Below are 21,407 nucleotides of genomic sequence, written 5' to 3'. Positions count from 1 at the left end.
ACTGGTGGGAGACAAAGTGGTTGCTTTAAAGCAGTCATGGAAAACAGATCTGTAAGGAGGCATGATGTGTCCTTAAGAGGACGAGTGTTAAGGAGAAAGAAGATGAAGTGCAGCTACCAAAATGGAATGAACAGAGAAAATTTTTTTCTTCCTGTTTTAGAAAACAAGGGATTGTTTCACCAGGTATAGAACATCTATGAAGTATGGAGACTGCAGATGTTTCTGCTACATATCTTTTCTTTGTGTGCTTTGAAAAGGCAACAAGAAAATGCAGCATTTCTGGATTTCAGGGACCCTCGGGGGCAGGGATCCCTTCTATAAACATTGTTTCTGCTGTAAGAAGATTTTCTAAGCCTGGAAAACACTCTCTCTTCTATGAATTAGTTTATATTTCATTATATAGAAGACAATTTCTATAGTTTAGTAATGGTGATTCCTAGTTTTGAAAAGTTTCATGTATCTGGTGTCACAGTGATGCAAAACAGAATAGTTGCAGTTTCATTAAATCCTGTGCTGTGTCTCATGCAGTGAGATAGGAAGACCTCCTATCTTACTGCATTAAGAGATTTCTACAGCTTAATATTAGCACTTTTTGGTGGAATGGCTGCATGCAGGTTATACTGGAGTCACTGCTCTACAGAGAAGAAAAACCTCCCTGAGCCACTGACTGGTGCAATTGCCCACAACACGCTTCCTGCATTTGCTTGAAATTTGAGAGCAGCTATCTTTACAGGCAGAGCTTGCCCTCAGTGTGCTGCCATAACATTAGGCTGTGGTTTATAGAGTCTGGGCTGATTTTCCTTTTCTTTACACACCCAGCTGAAGCACTGGTGCAAGTGCCAATGACTTATCCCTTCCCCATTGACACAGCAGAGCAGAACTTTTCTTTATTGTGAGCTGTTGCACTATCACCAAGAGCAAGTGTTAGTTGTGTTGCTTACTAAGTACTGGATGATTGTAACTAGGAGAACAGGACAGGTTATTTGAAAGAGTTCAGGAATGACATGTGTTCTGCAATTTTTTGCTGCCTGCGTGATAATTATCTTGTAGCAAGTGCTGTTCCTGGTTAAACATTCATGACTGTCTTTGAGACTGTTCCCCAGGGCCTGCAGAATTCCAGTCTGGCTGGCAGTAAAGATCCTTCTGCCCCAGCCCCTTATTAATTCTCTACTTAGAATAGATTCTGCCTCTGACATGTGCCAGAAATTCAAAGATTTGACTGCTACAATAATGGTAAATTGCCATCCCTGTCAGGGTCCTGTTACATGAGATACATGCCAGTCATATATTTTTTATTCCCTTGAATTGGCATTTCCTCATATGCACACAGACCGTGCAGGACCCCATGATTATACTGCACCTGTGTGTCTGCTGGAAGACAGACAATACACATGTGTTTGGCTGCAGGGATTGATGTTTCAGCCTGCCAGCAATGAGAGTGTCCTCCTGACTCTCTGCTCTTTTCATAGACATGGATGCTCTTGTGCCATGTCCAAAAGTTTTGAGGTACTTCTGGTGGATATCAAAAGTAGGTACATGGTGGGAAACATTATAGGTGGAAGGGAAAAGTACTTTTTTTCCTGCCACTTCTTTAATGTTACTGGTGTGTGATCAAAAGGGAGGACTGACCTGATTTTCCGCAGTGCTCAGCACCCACACATCCCAGTGAAGCTGATGAGAAATGCAGGAGCTTAGTGTTTTTGAAATCAAGCCCAGAATATGACTCATAATGCTGTGAAGGAGATACTTGACAACTAAATGAAAATATATACAGATAGAAGGTAGCAAAGCTTTGAACATTTTATTGTGAACTAACCTTTCAGGTGGTGCTTGTGTCACAAAGCTACAACTGTTGTACAGCTCTTACAACAGTTTCACTGAAACAATATTTTCTGTATTTTAACTAGAGAATCCCTCTATGTAAAGTAAACTACGGCTATATATTGTAATCATCTATATTTTGGAGCAGGCCTTTGCAAGACTCTGACCATGGCTCTGCTCTCTGGAGAGTAAAACTCATTCAGGCTCAGAGTCAAGCGTTCTCACCCATTTATAGCTGATGTTGTGGTCTGTGTGTTGCTGTTGCACTGATCCCTCAGTTTGGCTGCATTGCATATCTGAAACACAGCCTAGATATCGAAATGGCGAATCTTCCCAGGGCAGGGAGGAGGAAGAGGCACAAAGCCAACTGGGCGAGGCACTTTGTCATGCTGAGCAGCCTCTGCAACTGCTCTCTTTGCTACTGATTTTGCTGCGAGCGCGGAACGCAAAATTTCTGAAGAGCTGGATTCAGATGCAACGGGGTTATTGTGGAAAAGCCCAAGATTATGGTTTGTGACACCTACAGCACTGGGTGCCAGTCCTGCTGATGTGTCTTGACCTGGATGAGCATAGGTAACTCCAGGCTGGAAAATAAAAACAGGTCATGTTGGTTTTCAGGGACCCGGGGCTTTTCACATACAGGTAATTGATACCTTACTAGGTACCCTGCTCCTAAATAGCTATAGGCCTGCAACCCAGGTTCAAATGTTCCTGACTATCACAGAAGTCTGATTTGCATTGGAACCCATGCACAAGAACCCAGGAACACATTTTTTATAGCCAATGAATCATTAGGACCAAATTCTGTGCTATATGATATTTCAGAGCCACCTGCACAGCTGAGGAAACATTCAAGAACAGCTGTCTCATTCTCTTTTTCCTATACCTCTTAGCTAATTACTGTTGAGCTACCAAGAGCTGTTGTCCATAGGAAGTGTTCAACCACCACCTAGTCCTCCTGAGACCAAATGTAGGCTAAAATACCTGAGAGTACTCAGGTCAGGTGCACGTTTCCCTCCCCTTGCTACAGCAGTGCAGGACAAGGTCCCTGAATTCAGTCATGTCTAAGCACTAAAAGCCTCCATCCTCGCAATGCTGATTTTTGTTTTACATTTATCTGCCCCTTCCCTTTAGCTGAGCAGAGTTTGGTTCCCTTTGCCCTGACAGACATGTGAATCTCTCAGATGGTCAAGAGGGCAAATTGTGTCAAGCATGGATGGCAGACATGACTTAATTCCCAGCACAGAAATCCATGGGATAATCAGCAGCTACCTTGCCTTGGCTTTTAGGATAGAAAGTTAAGTTATCACAGGTGGCCAATGCAGTTTACAATGAGAGAAGTAAACTCAAGATGATGCCTTGTAACAGTACCAGTAGGCTAGAATACCCAGGAAAGCAAGGGAATATCTGGAGCTGGTACCTGATGTCCATACATCTGGCAGTCCACCTGAAGGTCTTGTGAGGGACCTTTTGCCATCACTGCTGTGCAGAAACCAAAGTTCTGTCAAAGCAGAACATAGTTAAGAGAAAATAGTTAGAAAATAGAGGGAGGCTGGATCAGAATTTTTAATTTCAGCACATTTAGAAATGGCAGCTTGTTCTGTGTTTTATCTGAGCAGTAAAGTGCTTGGTTTTTAGCCTGCCGGGCTCAAAAAAAAAAAACAAAACAAAAAAAAACCAAACAAACAAAAAAAAAAAACAAACAAAAAACTTTTTAAATGTATAAGCAATAAATAAGGGAAACTCCTGTGTTCTTCTATAGTAAGATCCTTTGTATGTCTGGATATGAGGGAAGGAAAGAATATATAAGAATCTAGGTAAAGAGCTCCCACCCCCTAAAACTGCTTAGGACTCAGTCTCATCAGAAATAGAAGAATTTTAACATAAAAAGTATACAGTATAACTCTCAAGAGCATATATATTAGAACTGAATGCACTGATATTGTAGGAGGGAGAAACAGTCTGGTTTTTTTTTTATGTGACAGTGTACTGTCCAATACAAAAAGCCTGATTTTCTCAGGTGCTCATTTTAAGAATAAACAATAATATATAGTCTATTCATTAAAAATATTCTGTCTCTGATCCTCAAGCCTTTTTCAAATGTATTCAAATCCATGAGAATTCAGTCCAAATACCTCAGAGCAAAGAGAAAGGTGTGATATAGCTTTAAGAATTATATATTGAAAAACATATCATGGTGGTACACATCTCTTGCACTTTGATCCCCACAGGGGTTTATTCCTGCTCCAGCGAACGCACATCCCAGCATGAGGCTGCTTTTGTAGCTCAGAGCTGGGGAGGCTGGGGCTGATGTGCTGCCATACTCACAGACTGATCCTCGGGCAGCAGCTGACAATCCCCCACGTTGGCTTTAGCTTCTTCTGCAGAGCAGTTCGTGGCACCCACAGCAAACTCAGTAACAACAACGTGCCCTGGGTTATACTGATAAAACAGGAAAAATGTTTGATTGACTTTGCACTCAGAAATTGCAGAGCTGCTGAGAAAAGATAAAAGGCAAATGTTGTGGCTTCATCTCCCACTGGAGTGAAAGGGAATCCTGTGGCTAAAATGACACATAATAGTTGGGAAATTAAAAGCAAATCAGGAGGGCAAATTAAAGCAAGCAAATTGTGTCTGTTTGCAAACATAACTAGGTAGCAGTGTACAATTACTGTAGATGAAGTATTATGTTTACATGAAAGACTAGACATAGCTCTAGAAATTACCTGTATTTTGGCTCTTCCGATCTCGAGGAGTCTGAGGTAAGAATCAGTGGTTTTGCTGTTGTAGTCATTGAGTGCAGCTGACACCGTTTCTAACACCTCTGTGTTGTTCAGACTTGCCAGCAGTGGACAGTCAGGGCAGACTTTGAGAACGTCTTCACTGGAGTCTGGAGGAGGAATAGATCATGTTTTGATCAAATTGTAAATTGTTTAGAAAGGCATTATAGGCCTATTCAGTAACACAAAGCACTGTTTAAAAGCCTGTCCTAAATTAAAGTGGCAGGAATTTTTCCAGTGCAGGCTATAGATGGCAGTGTGTCACGCAACTTGCCCATTCAGATCTTTCTGTAACGAAAAGTGCTGTGGACTTCAGTAGCACATTTTATGTGTTCTTACCCATTTTTAGAAAATTTTCTTTCTGGAAACCTCTCTATGATTCCAGTGAAAAGGTGCTTCAGCTCACACAAGGAATGGTAGAAAAATGAAGATATTTTACCTTATTGGAGTTGTGTTTGTGTGTGTTATTTCAGTCATCAGTTTTGACAGCAGTACTGAAGACATCTTGTACAGAGCAAAGACATCTCACACTGAGAAGGCAGAATAGATATTCTACTTTCCCATGGCAGTATTGAAAATGCTGGATTTAGTAAAGAAGCTACATCTACCAATGGCACTCTGATGACCAACAAGCACAAGTAAACTCAGACCAACAAGGAATCAAGTTCTTACGGTTAAACTGTTGATTGAAAAGATTCAAATCTGGGTCTTGCTCCCCAGTTAGTCTTACAGTATCTTAGTTGTCACAGTAAAAAGGAGCAAAGAGAAACAGTGGGTTTGTAAAGGGATGAAACCAGAAAAGGGGGCTGGATTTAGAAAACCAATTAACTGTTGTCTTTTATGCCATATTTATACCCAGCAGTTTAGAATCAGAAAAGCTACTGAACTGTAACCACTGCTATAAAAATACTTCAGCCTCTAGATTCAAACCTACAGAACAAAGCCCTTACCTGCATGTGAGTGGCATTTGCTAGCGAGTACAGAAAATGTCCCATCCACCTTCTGCAGTTTAACATCACAGTCACCCTCAACTGCCTAGAGAGAGCAAAAATCAAAGGGTTACATTGTTGGATTTTCTGATAAAGGGCCACTAAAATCAAAAGAACAGATCCTGGCTGACCATTCCTGGCAACATCAGTCTGATGGCAGAGGCACTGCTAGGCATGTCCTAATGTTTGTGATTTTGTAAAAGGCAGATCAGAGCTACAAAATCTGGATCCAAATCTGGATCTCAAAAGTATCAAAAGTACCAGGGTAGCAAGATTGTGGATATTTAGTACAAGTTTGTCTCTCATATAGAGCAAAGAATATTAATACTTATGAATTAAGACCTTCCACAGAGCTGTTTGATAACGTTCTCACTAATCTCAGCTGGTCAGTGGCCATGGTAACAGCAGAGTGTGCTGCCTTCTGTGAGCAACATGATCCAGCAGGGAGGAGATGTCAAAGGCAAAGCTGGAGTCACTGGGAAGAGGGAACAGTTAGAGTTACCTCCCCCCTGATGGAAAATAGAATCTGAGCCCTGATGAATACAGGGGTAGACCATGATTCATATTTAGTGAGCTCTGTGAATTGGGCCCCATTCTAGAAACAGCAGGCTCAGACAACATTTCTACTGCTTTGGTCAGGGAAAGCGTCTCACAGCTGGATCACACTTGCATAAGAACAAAATATCAGAGGCCAGTAAATTCCAGCTGAGCATTAGTTCAAAGGCAGAGCCCTATCTGAAGGGAATAGCTCATCTGCAGATGTAACTAGGAAGAGATGGTTTGGTGAAACTGCACCAGGTAACAACCCACATGTAGCCAAGGGGAGGGTGTTTTTGCACACATTGACAGCCTGCCCTGTCTGTGGTTTGCAGTGAGGCAGTGGCATCTGGGCTGAGCAAAGGGACTGAATCTGGAGCCCCTAAAGAAGGCCCCACAGCATTCATGGACTGTGTGTGGGATGTTATGTTGGCAGAGATCTGTCCTGTTCAGATAACAGGACATGAAAGAAATCCAGGAGTGAAGTCCTTCATGACATGAAGGCAGTGAAGTCAGCAAGGAGGTTTCAAGTGGCTGGGTGGTTAAAGGCTGTTACAGGGATATGACATTTGCTTGGGAATCTGGTGATAGCCTGGCCTCCGGCATCAACATATTGAACATGCACCTTTGGACCCAGCTGGTAGTGTTCAGGTACTCACATGTTCTGCAAAGCTCCTCACTGTACAATTTGCAAGAGGTGTAGGGCTGAGAATAGGGCACGTGGTCTCCAGTAAGTCAAGTTCAAGAAATATGATGTCATTATTTGGCCCCTGAAAGAAGAAAAATAAACCATTGGAATTGATGTAATTTCTTCACAAAACATCACCAGATTTCTTCCCTGGGGCTGCACTTCCTCTGTTGCTGACTATCATGGGTAGTTCCAGGTATACACCAGAGTAAATGAAAAGGTATTTACTTTTAACTTCATAAAAAAACAGGACTCCAAATCTGGAGTAAGTCAAGATAATCACACTGAGTTTATTCCAGCTAATAAGGAACAGGCTCATAAATTTGGGAAAGTCAAGCTTGTATGTAGTGACTCAGTTCTTTTAAGTTAACTTTATTTTGTTGGGTAGTTTTAAAAAGTCAACAGCTTTCATTTTTTACTGAAAAAACTTCATGTTTCTATAACTAGATACCAAACAAACGCCAGTGAACATTGACCTGTCTTGCATAGTCCATTGGAATTACACTGAATTACACTAGTTCCTTTGCATCTGTAACAGAGGACACAGTTCCTTGGGTTCCCTAAGTCCAAGATTGATTCTGATGTTTGAGTCATGAGTGATTCCATTTAAACCAATTAAGTCATTTTAGTGTAAAAGCATTACTACGAGCAAAGCAGTGTTACCAGTGTTTTTGTATGGGTAACTCTGGACACACTTCTAATCTCATTTACGTCTGTTGTAGTCTTTTCTAAACTTATCTTTTGTTATCTTCTCTTTCATAACAAGTATAAAACAGCCATGGAGTTTCACTCATGTCTATCACTCATGTCATGTTTTACTCATGGGACATGTTTTCACTCATAGGACTATTTTCCATGTTTTAAGAGAATCAAAGGTTCTGAATTGGCACATACATTGTATTCATGGCCTTTTTATGGTCTTTCTAGATGCCTACAATGATGACAATAGATCTTAGTGGGAAAAAGCCACTGTTATTTCCATTTAGACCCCTTGGCAGCTAAATGGGACATTAGGTAAAATTAATGCCTACTACAAAATCACAAATAGCATGGAGTTTTGATAGGAGTGTGTTTAGCCAATAAGTAATTACCTGCATCTCAAAGATTATCCTCAGTTTTTCTCTAGATTAGCTACTGGGTTTATGAATTGGCACCTGGAATGATCTGCCCTAGCGAATGTGCTGCAATTGTAAATCGAGCCCTTTCTAGCATAGTACAAAAATGTCTGAACATTTCTCTCTCCCCCTCTGTTCTGCTCTTTGAGAGATACATTCCAGTGACCTGGATTCTCCACTGCTACCAGGTGTCCTTGCCCCATTTAAATCAACAGAGCCCTGCTGATTTCCCCATGTGAGGATACAGCCCTTGCAAGCCCTTGGTGATTTCCAAGCATCCCCAGGTGAACACGGTGTTCTGCCTGCAAGCTCCTCACTTACCTGGGGTACCACGCGGATATCCTCGATTCTGTTTAAGGCAAACTTGTATCCATGATGACTCTGGCCATTAATATAATTCACAGCAACTCCAGCTGCTGCTTCAGATTCTGGGTCATCACAGCCCAAGGGAGCAGGGGGAGCTGCTGGTACAGCTTTGTGAATTGGAAGCTGAACAAGCAGTATTAAAGCTACTAGTGCCTTCATGGCACCTGAGGAAAACTGATCTCTTTCAGAAATAAAGATCTAAGAATACAGCTCAGATGGTAGCTAGGTAGCGAGAGCTGGGGCCTCATTTATATAGTACATACCTCAGATTTACATGAGCACACGCCTGATATTTGTCCCAGTTCCAAGAAGCATTGCAAACAACAAAAGAGAAAAGTAAATGTTAGGACATCAAGCTGACTGATTAATTTTGGCCAAAGTAAATTTTATCAGGTAGGATATTGCGAAGTCTGCTAAAGCAACTTAAGAAGAAAGTGTCAGCAAAAATGTAACACAATTTTTAGACACTTCTACCAACAAAATACTGTCCATGGAAGAGGAATGTGATCCCTTCTGTTAAATGTGTAGAGATGCTAGTGCTAATTAAGCTTTCTTGTAAACAGGACACATTCTGTTGGGGCCCAAATCTCACCAGACACCAATCTAAATTGTGAGATCAGTAGCATGATAATTTAGAAAATGGAATTTTAAGTAGTTTCAAGGATCACATTCAACAGCAAATGTAATTGAATAGCAACTTTTTCTACTGAATTTATTTGGAATAGGAAATGAGGCATAGTTCCTAAATCCTTTGCATCAGCTCTTTCTTTCTCTGAATAATCTGAACATGTCCAATAGTTCTTGGAGTTTTATTTTGCAAAGCAGGCATCGTGGAGGAATGTTTCTGGAATATGTTGTACAGATTTGAGGATTTGGCAGAAGATCCTAAAGAGCACAAAGTGTTTTAAGGAGGATATAGAGGAAAATTAGCTGCTTAAATGCTTTGGAATGCTGGATTCAATCTTATATTTACATTCACGGTGTACATATTTACAAAAGAGTAACTGGATAAAAAAATAATCTATGTAGCAAAATAAAGCATGTATGATGTGTCCAGCATTTACAATCTTTAATTTAAGGTGAGATGACTTTGGCTAGATAGATTCTAGCTAGGCAGGCTGGCTCAACCAATAGAAATGGTTTTCCTGCAGGGGTTTCAGAGCAGGTTCCTACCATCCAGGCTTGGGCAGTGACCAGGCTGCAGAATAGTCAAGGTCCCTTTTGGCTTTAACACATCTGAACCTCTGCTGTCGTTTTTAGAGCTGAGGAAGTAGCTGCAGATTTGAGATGAACAGAAGGACTTTGGCATAGTTAGAAGTTGGGGTTTTTTTACTTTAGATAATAAGTATTTCTCCTCAGCTTATACAATATTGTGAGAGAGGCTAAAAGTTTTGGTAAAAGAAGTAGTCTTGAGTTATACCTCTCTCTCCTAGAATCTGTGAGTACAGGAAACACTATAAATAGAAATGATTCAGTAGGACAGATTATGGATAAAGAAGGAGAATGGGAAGAGACTAAAAAGATTGGATTATTTGCTTCAGTTGTGTGGCATGAGGTGTGTTTTGGATGCTAGGATTTGAAAATTGAAGAGATTCATGGGGAAAATAAAGACTTTTTCTCTCTCTCACAATAAAAAGTTGGTCTGAGCCTGATTTGTTTCTTTTCCATGACTTGAAGCAGAGGTTTCTTGGTATTTGTTCTGTTGTGTGGATGATCATTTGCTTTCCCGACTTTGGCCTGCAACAATTAACGAATGAAGGTTTGGTGTCCGAAAAACACACTTTAGGTGTTCCTTGTGGGCATCTTTTGAATCACAGCAAATTTATTTAGAAAGATAGTATTTTACTCCTTACTGTTAATGCACAATTAAGTTTCTAACCTGTAAATCTTTTCATTCCCCTTTTCCTTTTTTTGGTCTGAAACATTGAGGTGAACTTCCACAAGGTGAAGATTGAAATAGTTTTTCACCTGAGTGACATATTATTATCCCAGTGAAGGACTTAAAATATTATTTAGAAATTTTGTGTGGTCATTCCTCAGCTTCTTAGGTTACATGTTTTCTACTTAGAATTGCAAATGCTGTAGGATGTATAACATTTCTGCAGTCAAGCTCTGCATATTCCTAAATGTAATATATAACCCAGTTCAGTCAACTTCAGGTTCCGGTTTCAAAGAACAACTTAAAACCTCAAATAGCAAACAGGATTTATTATCTTCTTTCTTCCCTCTTCATTGTCAGTCACATTCTGTATTCCATTTACCAAGCAGGACAAAAAGGAAATACTTTGAAGCCTGCTGTACTTCTCCTTAGTTTCTCTATAGGCTTACTCAAGCCCTTCTCCTCTTGGTGACTGTGTGAACTTTCTTTGTGGGCATACAGAGGATGAGAAATGTGCCCACATGATTATTAATGCTCAGTGCAATGTGGAATGTTGGCAGCTAGCAGGTTCAGGGTGACTTGTGATATGTGTGAGGAAATTTGTGTTTGGTTTTTATGCTTGGGAAAGGAGTTTAAAAATACAATCAGGTAGTTTGGGTACAGGTAATATGACAAAGGAGCCTTTCACCTCTTGGGTACAGACTGCCACACATCTGCCTAATTATTCCCTCTAGAGGTGGGATTGCTGGTGTCAGTTCCCTGCAGGCCAGTGGCCCATCACAAGTGTTCTTTTCACAGCACCCTCACTGAAGAGGCAATAATTGCAGAGATAACTTCTCACTGAACTCAGGGCAGATCTGTTCTCTCTTTTTCATGCCTGAGATATAGTAACACATTGTCCTGTATTTTCAGTAGTGGCTGCAAATAGTTCTTACAGCACGAGAAAGTGACCAGAATCCCATGGACTCCTGCACAGAAGGTGACATTTTAACCCCACTGAAGTGAGCAAGCCTTTCACAGAATTCCAGTATCACAAAATGGGTGACTTTGGAAAGGGCATCTGGGGGTCTCCCTGTGCAACCTCACTGCACAAGTAGGGAGGGCCACCTTGAAACAGTCGCCCAGAACCATGTCCAGGTGGTTTTGATTATCTCCAAGAGAGGAGACTCCACAGCCTCTCTGGGCAACCTGTGCCCATGCTTGGTCACCCTCACAGTAAGGTGTGTTTCCTGATGTTCGGACAGAACCTTCTGTTTCAGTCTGTGCTCGTTGCCCCTGGTCCTGTCACAGGATACCACTGATAAGAGACTTGCTCCATCCCTTTGCACCCTCTCTTCTGGTATTTATATCCATCAAGCCCTTCCAAGCCTTCTCCTCTCTGTGCTAGGTAGTCCCAGCTCTCTCAGCCTTTCCTCACAGGAGATGCTCCAGTACTTTAGTTACCTTTATGGTACCTTTTTCTGCCAAGCTGCTTTCCAGCTAGATGGTGTTTTCCAGCATGTTTTCCTACATGTGCTCCCCTGGGGCAGGATTTCAGACTTCTGACTGAACTTTGTGAGGTTCCTGCCAGCCAGTTCTGCAGTCTGCCATGGTCCCTTCAATGACAGCATGACCCTGTGGCTTACCAGTCGCTTCCCCCAGTTTTGCTCATCATCCAGATCACTGCTGGTGTTAAACAGAACTGGACCCCAGTATTGCCCCTGTGGGGCACTGCAGCTGACTGGCCTTTTTCTCGACTTTGTGCCACGATCAGCACCTCTGGGCCCAGTTCTTCAGCCAGTTTTCGACCCACCTCAATCCACCTTTCACATCAATGGTGTGAGACTTTGGCCCTGGTGAATTAGGTTGCCTGAGAGACCTGACAAGGCTTCACTGGGATGGAAGCAGAATGAGCTGGGTTTACTGCCCTTGTTATATAAAATACAGTATTGATTCTATGCTCAAAAATTGAGGCTCCACTGAATCTCAGTTCTTAATAATTCATATAAACCACAATGGAAAGGTGAGTTGATGGTTTTCTTTTTTTGCTTTCTCTCTTTTTTTTTTTTTTTTTTTGGTTGGATGCTTGGAACAGCTAGTGATGATTGGAAATTTGCTGCCCCTGCTCAAACTCGTTTGGAAAAAAGCAAAGAACCACTTTCCTAGATGTCAAATTGACACCTTCCTGAGCTTAAAATTCAAGCAAATTAACCAAGCAAACAGATAAATATCATCTTTTTAAAGCTTCACATCAAAGTTAAACACTTGTGGGGATTTCTGAGGCTCTCTTTTCAGATTACTAAACCGACATTTTTTGGTAAAGCAGACAGAACTGGTCCAATTCTCTGTACCACATCAAAAGATGCATTTCTGAGCAGTCAGGCGTTGTACAGTACTGCAAAACTTAATCACCTTTTGCTTTACACTTGATTAAGTACATTACTTTTGGATCATCGAGTTCACAAGATATTGGAACATCAGGGCTGTCTTCTATATAGCCATCACCTACCCAGAACCTGCACGCGAAGGCAAAAAATGTCTGCAGGGAAAATGTCAGAAAGTTAAAGTCACCAGTCTTGTCAAGGCAGCATATTGCTCCCTTAAATGACAGTATAATCAGCATTTAAAAATAAAGTGTGTGAAAACCCATAGAGGTCTGAGAAAAACCTCAAGACAAATTAGACTAATTGATTTGCATAGTCTTATTGGCCCCTTTCCACTACCTGGGCAAATCTTCAGCAGATGTAAATTTGCTCAGAATCACTTCAGTCCGAGTCCCCCATTGTCCTTATAACAGGAATTTCAGGCTGAAGAAAAACTGTGAAGTCTGAACAGTTTTACCAGATTGTAATAGTAGAATATTATATGTAAATTAATGTATTTTTATTAAATATTAGAATATTTAAGAGAAGGATGGCTGACCACATGCCCTAGTTTGCTGTGCTATTTGCAGTTGAGAAATTTCTTACTGTGAGATATAAAGTGTGCAGACATGGCATCTAATTTGGGAGCCTTTAGTCCCGAATGTTCAGCTAGAGATGCCTTTTCAGTAAGATTTACTGATCTCAATCAGTTAATCTTTATTTTCTTTTAACTGTAGGATGAAAATAACTATTTTCCCTTTAATTCTGTGATCTGAAATAAGGCATAGAATTTTTAAAAAATATTTGGTATCACTGGGTAGAACGATGTATTCAAAACATTAGACGAATCCAAGAGTCAGGAAAAACAGCCAGTAAAACCTTAGATAAGACTGTTTCCTGGACTTATCAGAAATGTAGGAAGATTGAGAGGATTGAAATTCGATCTTCCAGATTTAGTATTTATTATTTCAGAGGCATTTTTCACTGGTTAGATTTTCTTTTTAAAAAATGTATTGCTTTTATTTTTCTTTTCCTTTGAAAGAGGATAAAAAGTTGTCAAGAATTTTGAAATTTTTACTGAAATGGAAATTTAAAATTTTGACCACCTCTCCTAGACAAAGCTAACCAAGTCTCTTTCTGTTCCCTTCTCTCTTGTTCATTTTGCTTTTCTATTGTCTATGCCACTGAAATACTTGAGTGCCTTCCAGAAGTACATCAACTGACAAAACTAGCACTTGTTACATGAAAGTCTATTCTCCTTCTCTTCCCAGTGGGAAGATTATATAAGATGTTTTGTCTTAGTTTTTGATTGATTTAAATTTTTCTCCCTATTTCCGCATTTTCTCTGCTCTGTGTTTTGATGTTGCAATCAGCAACAAGAGCAGTTTTATGAGTTGAGTGTTTTCAAGCCCCTGATTGACTTACCCCGTGTTACACTGACCTGGTATGGGAGACCCCCCTTCCTATATTTGTTATACTTTTTCACCCTTTTATCGAGGTCAAAGTTATTTATGTTGCCATGCAACTCTAAACAGTGGGATATTTTTGTTTCAGCCCTGCAGGGATGTCATGGTTCTCTCAATATCATTCCTGTGCAATTTGATGGGTGTGGGAAAGCTGTGTTGGAGATGGATAGGTGGCAACTGTGAAATCAGAGATTAGCAGCTGCGGAAGCATTTGGGGGGTTTGGCTTTAAGTTCTTATGCTATAGTTTGTTCTTCCAGTTTATTTGGGTGTTCCCCTGATCATTGCTTCATACCAGAACCTAGAACAAACAGAGCAGGATACCTGGGAAGAGACTGCAGGGCCGAACCACAGGAACAAACAGAGGATCAGAAGCAGAAACAAGGTATTTCACTCTGAGCAAACAAACGCCCCGAAGCCACGCTGACCTCTCCCCATCTCCATGACCAGCAAAGGAATTTCAGCTCCACTCCCTGGGAGAGCCAGTGACTGTCCTGGCATTACCAGGGTGTCCACAGACACATGGCTCCAGTTTAAAAACGCAAATTGAAACATGCCACATTAATTCCTTCTACTTACAGGGATCTTTAAAGGTATAAGTGCACAATTTGTCTGGGTGTTGTCATGTTCTATGATGCTGTTAGTCTCTTTGATGGAGAACTCCACATGAAAACTCCACATGCTATCTTCCCTTGCTGAGTTAAACCCTGAAATTTAGTAGCAAGTGTTAGGGAAGCCTGCTGTGCTCTCTGGATTCCCACATGCCCAGCTGCAATGACATATTTTTGATGTGAGAAACAAAGTTCACTCTTGGCACTGTAGGTAAGTGCTCTTTCCACTGAGTTTTGTAGAAAAACCTGCACATTCATTCTTATGAATTCTTATGCTGTGGCAGTCTGAGAACATGAAGTTGTTCCCTACTTATGCCTGGGCTACTGTTTTGAAAACAGTGCATGCGTTTCCATGTGGAGGCTCATTGGCATGAGTGACAGGAGGGTCCACACTGTTCCAGGCAGGGCTAGGGAATGGCAGGTGGGAAGATGGCAAACTGATATCCTTTCTCACCTTGGAGCACTCCTTCAGGGGCATGACAAACTCAATCAATATCCCAGTGAGATTTACATAATTCTGACAAGCAAGAGAGTCTTAAAAAATTTAAGTTATTTATTTTTAGTGAGGCAGATGATGAAGTCCTATGGGGTTTTGGTTGGTTTTTTTTACTGCTACATGTCCCTAAATCACCCATTTAATTCAATCTCTCCTGCCTTCCAGCCACATGGCTAAAAATCTGGAAGTAAAATCGGAAACATGAGGGGGACATTTTAATTTAATAGCATGGAGGCAACATATTAATAACACATTTGCAACAGGGGAAGTGGGTCTTTCTAAGTCAGCGCAGTTTGAAAGAATTTATATAGACATTCCTACTTAAGGAGTTGAAATTTTGCATGTTAGACATAAAGTACGGGTGACTTTTATGACAACAAAGTAACTACACTTACAGCTTTCCTTGCTTAATTTACACAGCCTCGGATTCGCAGCAGACAGGGACCCCAGGCTGTCAAGAGCAATAAACACGAGGCTCTCCGAGCAGACACACCCGTGCCCAGGTCTTAGCGTCTCAGAGAGGGAGATGTGAGCATCATGGGCTGATTAAAAACAACATCCAGTGTCACATTCCTATGCAGAGGTGCATGTCAACACTTTTTCCCGGTATGTTGGTGAATTTGTTAAGTTTTGCTATGTCAGAGGAAAGAGAGCTGTAGCTTTGTTCACATTCAGCCCAGAAATTCTGAACCAAACAGTGATGTTAAATGTTGCCAGTTAGAAATTGTACATGTAACTGGCTAGTGTAGAAAACTGCTTTTGTACTCATGAATTTATGAAAAAAACAGGCAAAGAGAACTCACAGAACTGCTTTGGTGGGGCTACAAAGGCTCTGTATTGGGCATCTCAATACAGAGATGTCCATGGCATTGTCCCCTCTGCTGTTCTGTTGAGCATTGTTAGTCTCAGTAAATTTCTAATTTTTCCATTAGCTATTTCCATTCTTCTGTCTCTTGAAGGGGATCTTGGGTCTTTTTGAGTCCTCTTGTCTAACACAACTACTCTAGGTCTACAGCATAATTTTCTTCCTGTCAAATGTATCCGAAATCCCTGTCACTGTAGCTCAGTATGTTCACATTATGATGAACTCCATATGATGACTTTCTCTGCCATTGGTTCTACTGCCTAAGCAAGGCTGTATTTCATAACTTCTCCAAGTGGTTCCCCATTCACAAGAACATCAAGCTCAATTTTCTCCTTGCATCTGCAAGGCCCTGGCCAAGACCAGACCTTCTTGCTCAACTTTCACCTGGATCTCACCTTGTCCATTCTGCCATCAGCACCTCTTTGAGCCATCCAGCCTTGTCACTGACAGATATGTCTCTTGCACTCTCTTCAGAATGAATCCCACTTCTGAACTTGTCCTTGAGGCCATCACCTCCCTGAGTTCTCACAGGGCCTGAAGAGCTGCCCCATGTCACATTATCTGAAGTAAAGTGTTATATGACTTTTAAACCCATTTTTATTATATGGGTTGTTGCACTTACACTGAAAAAAAATACGACTTCTCAAGGCAAAATGTTTGAAAACCACTTGAAATTGTGAATTTATCTACCACATTTCTGTTTTGAAAGGTATCTTCTTAATCTGCCTTTAAGAGCACACATGGCAATGCCACTCTAGGGACAGTCTTATCTTCTTCACTTACCAAAAGCAGTTTGGTATGAAACATTCCTTTGAAAATAGTCTTATCTGGCCCCTCCCTAACTCTTGCCTTCATTTTGGGATATGTGAGGAACAAAGAAACCAAAGTTCATACACAAGTCTCGCAAATAAGACTGTCCTTGGGGTAGCTGGATGAAAGCCTTTCACTGACAAAAGGGAACATACAATATTTACTTGTTGTAGAAGAGGAAGTGAGGTCTAGTTCATACATTTTGAAACTTTTGAGTTCTTAAGAGAAAGGTTGGTAATACTGGTATCAAACATTGTTATTTTTCTTGTTATGTAACTCACCTGTAGTTCAACTGCAGTTTTAAGTGTGCATTAACAGGGGAGCATAAGGCTTGGCTAAGATTGTGGTGTTGCAACTCCCAAGTACTTTCTGAAAGGAAACAAGATCTTTTGCAAACTTTGGACCAATAAAAATATAGTAGTTGTAATTTGTATTAAGTTTCTTGATAATTTGTTTGCTTCATTTGTGTGAAGCTTCCATCTCATGACACAAGTTAAAGATTCAGGTTTTGAAAAAACTGCTGGATATTGGTTAGAAACCTTACAATCTAAAATCTCACTGATAAGATATTTCAGAAAGAGTAATTTTCTGAGAACAGCTGAAGGTGTTAAAGATGATTGTGTAATGCTATATGTATATTATAGGAACAGGTAAAGACAGGCACTAAAAGGGAATTTTTTTTTTTCTTGAACTTCCCACCTATTGTCAGTGTTCCTCTCTTTCTTGGCTTTTGATACAGCCCTTCAAGCTTTTGAGAGTCAGATACTTGGGGCAGGCCCATGGAAATGCCAGGACAGATGGACAGATGCGCTACATGTGCTTTGGAGAGCTAAAGCACCGTTGCAAAGAGTTGCTGGAGACTATTTGTGCACAGAGAAACAAATAACTCATATTCCCAGCTCTGTAATCAAAAGCCATTCTTGGCTGGGGGAGATCCCTGCAACAACATTCTTGTCTCCCCTTGAGAGAAGGAAGCCAATGATTATTCTGTTACCCTTCATTATCATTCAGTGTGGTATAAACTGCCCAGGACTTGAACTCTCAAGTGCCCAGGAGGGCCAGTACATGAATATACCTTGTGTCAGCAGAGGCCATTTCAAATAATACAGATGATGACAGATTGATGTTGGTAGCTCATTAGGCAAAGCACTGACCGAGACATCAAATTCCTTTCAGCAAGAATATGGCTGGAGTGTTTGCTGTTGTGCATTAAAGGAGAGACACATTTTTCTTCTTTGATTTTTCTTGCTTCCTGCTTCCCATGTTTGCATCAGACAGTGCCAGCTATCAGATCTGTCATCATGTTTGACTTTCCTAATGTGAACAGCTGTGCCAGAAGAATCAAGGTGTAAAGCTAAACCCAATCTGCAGATATAGTATACATAATATATTTCAACAAAAGACCTGTGTTCACAAGCCTCCTGTGGCACAGAGATTTTAATATAACACTTGGCTTCTAGCTTGTCCAGATCCAGCAGTACAATCTTCCCACCCGTGCCTGAACAGATAGACAACAGATTTCTGAAACAATGTAAGGTGTATTCAGATTGCTGTCTCCTTGGTGTACTAACTCCCGCTCTTGTGGATTATGCTTTCACACTTTTGGGGCAGGCCTTAACCCACATGGTTAAGCTGGTAGCCTTCTGCCTCTTCCTGAAGAAGATGGGAAGAAGTTTCCCAAGCATAGTTCTCTACCTACATGTCACAATCCAAGAGGAAGCCAGGTGACTTCTGCTGCCATCACATCCCCCAGTGATGTCTCTGTGGAGGAAGGCAGAGTGCATTGCACAGTGTGCTGCAGAGAGGAGAGGTAGGTCCAGGATTCACTGAGTGAAAGAATCTCCAGTCCATATTTGGTACTTGGGCCCAGACAGGATAAAATACTTCTTAGTCTGGGGGTTAGGTAAAGGCAAACATACCTGAGGCTAGCTGGTCACTGTTGTGTCAGTGCCAGGAAATGGAATCCACAGCTGTTGAGAGGAACCACAGAGATGAGATGGACACCAGAGGAAGAAATCAAAGCAAGGAGAGGAGGAGGGGAGTATTCAGCAACTGAAAAGCCCCCGGGGTGAGGATGGGTGCTGACACACCCGAGGCTCTGTTGGCAGCTCATCAGCCACTGCTGATGCCAGGCAGCTGATCCAGCACCGCTGCACAGCATTCTCTGCAGCCACACAGTTCTGGGGCTTTGTATGCACTCAATGATCTTACAGTACACAGGGTTCTTCATCCCCACGGTGCTTTTCACATCCAAAACGATTTTACAAACTGTATCCCTTGGAGGTAGGAAGAGACAAACATTGCATTTATACAAAATACAGTATTGGAGTAAACATCACTACCAGTCTAGCATGGCAAATGTCACAGAGGGATCTGATTGCCATGGTACAAAAATGATTTTTTAAAGTGAATGTGTGTTTTTTCCCTGTTTATTGTAGTCTGCTCTGCTCTTTCAGGCATGGTCTAAGGTATATCCATAGAGTAAATTGCAAGAGTTGTAATGAACAGCTTAAGTAGAACAGGCTTTAAATAAAGTCAATGAGAAATGACATTATGTTAGACATTTCCCACAACTTAGTGTTGGGCTAGACTGACATGAAAAGATTAGTGTTAACATTATGTCTAATGTCACTAGTCTGATGATTTACATACCTTTTATTGATTTTGTTTGAATTGAGTTTGTAACTGTTGCTTTGGTCTTAATTTATATAACCAGTGCCCAAATGCACTGTTTTCCTAGTAATTCTTGCAGTACAGAGAGCTACGTGCAATGACAGTAACTGTGCCTGGCAGTCTACCATCTGGGTACATGCTAATAAAATAATCATCTGCATAATTTTGGAAGTCATTGCAGATACTGGGGGGAAATTTTATTGGGTTTGAGATGAAAATTGCAGGCAGCCTGGTAGAATAATAATGATACAAATAATTTCCCCTAAAATCCTGGAATAGTCTCTGTTGGGATTTGTTTTACATGCATCATGAAGCTGCCTATGCTAACTTTGCTTTGATATGAAAGGTAAATAGAGGATGAATGATTAAATAATTTCTATTCAGTTTTGTTGAAAAGAAAATTTAAATCAGTAAGAAATGGACAATTTCTGTGCTGTATTATGACAGTAATGAGGGAGGAAAACCCTTTTTCCTTGCATCTCTAAGTAATTAACTAGTAGGGATTACAGATCTTGGTCACAATTGGGTCTCACTGCTAGGATCAATATGTGTTTGTCAGTAAAAGACAGTTTGCTCTGTAAGTAATATATGCCCTTTGCTTCTTTTGCATTCTGAAATCAACTGTAACTCACCCCAAATATGCCCCCTAGTAAATCCAGAAAAAGTAATAATTCCATAAGAAGTATGTCTCTGTGAGAAGAAACACGTGGTTCCAACAGATTAGCACTGTATTCAAGTGTAAATTCCCCTATTCCAGTCCAAAGGCCCTTTCTGCAGTTGGAGCTGAACACAAAACATCATATTTGGGGGCAGGAATAATTTCTGAAATAGCCATTTCTATCTCCACTCTGTCCCCATCCAGTTTATATTTACCAGAGACACTGGAGGAGGTACAACAGTGCCCGTGACAAAAACACAGGAGCAATGAGCCAGACTGGTTGGTATCTTGGGTAGTGCAGGGAGTTGGAGTGGAGATCTTTGGATATTTATGACCTTGGATGCCACAAATTGAAACCTCTCAGTAACTAAAGCCTGCAAAAGGAATTGTGGGAGGGAATAATAGGAAAGCCCACTAAATTCCACTGAAACTAATCAGGTTAGAAGAGCCAGCATGTAAAGTTTTGTAGATATTTAAAAAAATATTACAGTCCTGTCCCTTCAGACTAGGGACAATGTGGGATACTTAACACTGAAGTTTGTACTCAGGCTTTTGAGTGATTGATATTCAAAAGGAAAGCTTGAGCTGGGAAACCAGTTTAGCCAACTTTGAATGGACTACAGAATGGAAAATATACCAAGAGCAAAAGAGACAACAAGAGGGTGTTAAACAGACTTGCAGAGTACTATGGGAAGCTTATGGAAGAAGACAGGAAGAGATGAACAGGCTTTCTTAGAGCAGAAGTTCAAGTTTGCTGTGTAACAAAGGTAAAGAAAGTGATTCTGAAATAAGAGCATGTTTTGGAAGATAAGCTATTGGGGCAGAAGAACCCAAGCCTACAAACAAAAAATGCTTCAGAGTAGCTAGAAACTAGAGAAGGTGCTGTGCATGAGCTTAAGAACATTTTACCTGCTGCCAAACTCTCTTAATGCTTAAAATTTTTGGTGTTCAGAAAGCTGTGGAGAACGAGCACAAGTGGCATGTCCCACATGTCCCACACAGAGGCATATCCTGGATGCAGGGATTTGTACCTTCAGCAAGATGGTGAACATGCTGGCAGAAAATTAAAGAGCTGGTGCTACTAACAGGTTCTAATCACGATGCTCAGGCACTGCCCCTGCCAACTGTTTTCAGGCACGGCTCCGTGCCTGCAGTCCAAACGCCAGGATCCGTGCCTGATGCCTCCCAACGGCAGCAGTCTCGGGGCAGTCTGGCAGATGTCCATCAGAGTGGCAGATGTCCATCAGAGTGGCAGATGTCCATCAGAGGTACTCAACCACACCTGTGGCACCGTGACAGGTCGGACGGGGCAG

General features: G+C 41.2%; 1 protein-coding gene and 1 long non-coding RNA gene across 2 annotated transcripts in view; one reads left to right on the top strand and one right to left on the bottom strand.

Annotated features, from left to right (window-relative positions):
• The window catches only part of LOC140684693 (uncharacterized), a 115,992-nt gene that overhangs the window by 55,729 nt on the left and 38,856 nt on the right, over positions 1-21,407 (top strand). The gene's annotated exons all lie outside the window — the stretch shown is intronic.
• Positions 1,778-8,529, bottom strand: AHSG (alpha 2-HS glycoprotein). Its single transcript, XM_004176768.6, has 7 exons — positions 8,252-8,529; positions 6,787-6,897; positions 5,552-5,636; positions 4,548-4,711; positions 4,150-4,263; positions 3,242-3,322; positions 1,778-2,405 (listed from the first exon to the last, which is right to left on the bottom strand). Exons 1-7 carry the CDS (start codon positions 8,453-8,455, stop codon positions 2,130-2,132), a joined length of 1,035 nt encoding a protein of 344 aa, XP_004176816.1. The 5' UTR covers positions 8,456-8,529; the 3' UTR covers positions 1,778-2,129.

This window comes from Taeniopygia guttata, chromosome 9 (assembly GCF_048771995.1).
Source record: "Taeniopygia guttata chromosome 9, bTaeGut7.mat, whole genome shotgun sequence".
Taxonomy (NCBI): domain Eukaryota; kingdom Metazoa; phylum Chordata; class Aves; order Passeriformes; family Estrildidae; genus Taeniopygia; species Taeniopygia guttata.
The sequence above is the reverse complement of the archived record's forward strand: the minus strand, read 5'-3'. Positions and strand labels throughout refer to the sequence as shown.